The 1,351-nt window shown below is 57.3% G+C and overlaps 1 protein-coding gene across 1 annotated transcript in view; it reads right to left on the reverse strand.

The window, feature by feature from the left end:
- Positions 1-3: 3 nt before the first annotated feature.
- Positions 4-1,351, reverse strand: part of LOC104080077 (dynactin subunit 1) — a gene marked incomplete at its 5' end in the record, with an annotated part of 17,527 nt that continues 16,179 nt past the window's right edge. Inside the window, 2 exons of the mRNA XM_009582344.1 lie at positions 4-168; positions 750-902. Of these exons, the coding sequence (XP_009580639.1) occupies positions 4-168; positions 750-902 (318 nt within the window). The remainder of the gene's footprint in view (positions 169-749; positions 903-1,351) is intronic.

Consider the following 1,351-nt stretch of genomic DNA (forward strand, 5'->3'; position numbering starts at 1 on the left):
TACTCACTGTTCGTATTTGTGCAGCGTAGCCTGCAGGAGGCTCAGGGAATACACCAGCCCAGCGGCGAAGCTCAGCTGCTCTCCCGCAGCACCCTTGAGGCCGGTGCGCTCTGCGCAGTTTTCATTCAGATCAAACTTCTCCTGAGCCTGTTTGCTGATCAGCTCAGCCTGTGGGGAAGAGGGCAAACCTTCAGAGTCTTCCTACGCGTAGCTCTGATCTGTTCCGCTGAGCCACAGACCAGCCTAACACCCCCCTCACCCCCAAGCAAGCTTTCCTGGGAGGTATTTCTGCAGAACAGAGGGGGCATAAGAGGGACAGCAGAGCGCCAACGCCCCGGTCAGTGCTGCAAGACACCGAGGCTCACATGCCTGCCCTGCCCGAACTGGCAGGCTTGACCCACCAGTACCACAGCCGAGCGCTCCAACCCCTGACCTACCACCACCTGCGGGCAGGGACTCCTGCTTCCTCCTCCTCCCAGACAATTTTGAAAGTTCTCAAACGAGTAAACATTCAAAATCCCAAATTCAACTGGGACAGAAAGAAAAGATAAATTTCCCACAGGGCCACGGCGCAGCCACCGACTCCCGGTTGGCCCCAATGGCACAGCGGGTGTGAAGACGACGCTCCAAGCCCCAACAGCCCAGCTCAGGAGATAGCCCCAGCTCACAGCTTCAAAGGAAGAATTAACACAAGCTCTTGGCAAGGCCTAACTCCCCCAGGCAGGCGGGAGCCGAGGCATCCATCCCACCTTGCAGATGAGCCGAGGGATGAGCAGCAGCACCAGGATGCAGTCATGGTCCCCTCCGTGGCGCAGGAAGCTGTCGGGCATGAAGGAGGTGAGGAGGGAGACGTGCCGGTTGGCCTGCTGCACCTCCATCTGGCGCAGCTCCATCTCGATGGCCTGCAGGAGACACACGGTCAAGGCAGCCCGCTCGGTCCCCTCCCCAGCCCAGTGCATCCCAGCCTCTTCAGTATTTTAAAAAGTGGGAACCTCTTTCCTCCTGGGACACAGCTAATGCCCGCTCCCCGGCTGTCACAGGAAACATTTCTTATTATTACCAGCTGGTGCTCTGGGGAGGTGCCCAGGGACTGGTCTGGAGCTCTGGTAACCCCGGGCACAGGGCATACCACGTATCTGTGCTCACAAGCATTCTTTCTTTCCAGCCAGCGTTCACAGCATGATGAAAACAATGCTTACATTGTCAGCTCTGAGCACGCTCTTTCACAAGAAAACATCCCTTTTTGCACAGCGGTATTTGAAGTTTGTTTCTCTCTCTCTTAGGAGAGAGAAACATCCTGACGGTCGCCTCAGTCTGTTTCCACGGCTGGCACGAGGACCGCCGGCCAGCT

This window comes from Fulmarus glacialis, unplaced genomic scaffold, assembly GCF_000690835.1.
Source record: "Fulmarus glacialis isolate BGI_N327 unplaced genomic scaffold, ASM69083v1 scaffold6827, whole genome shotgun sequence".
NCBI lineage: Eukaryota > Metazoa > Chordata > Aves > Procellariiformes > Procellariidae > Fulmarus > Fulmarus glacialis.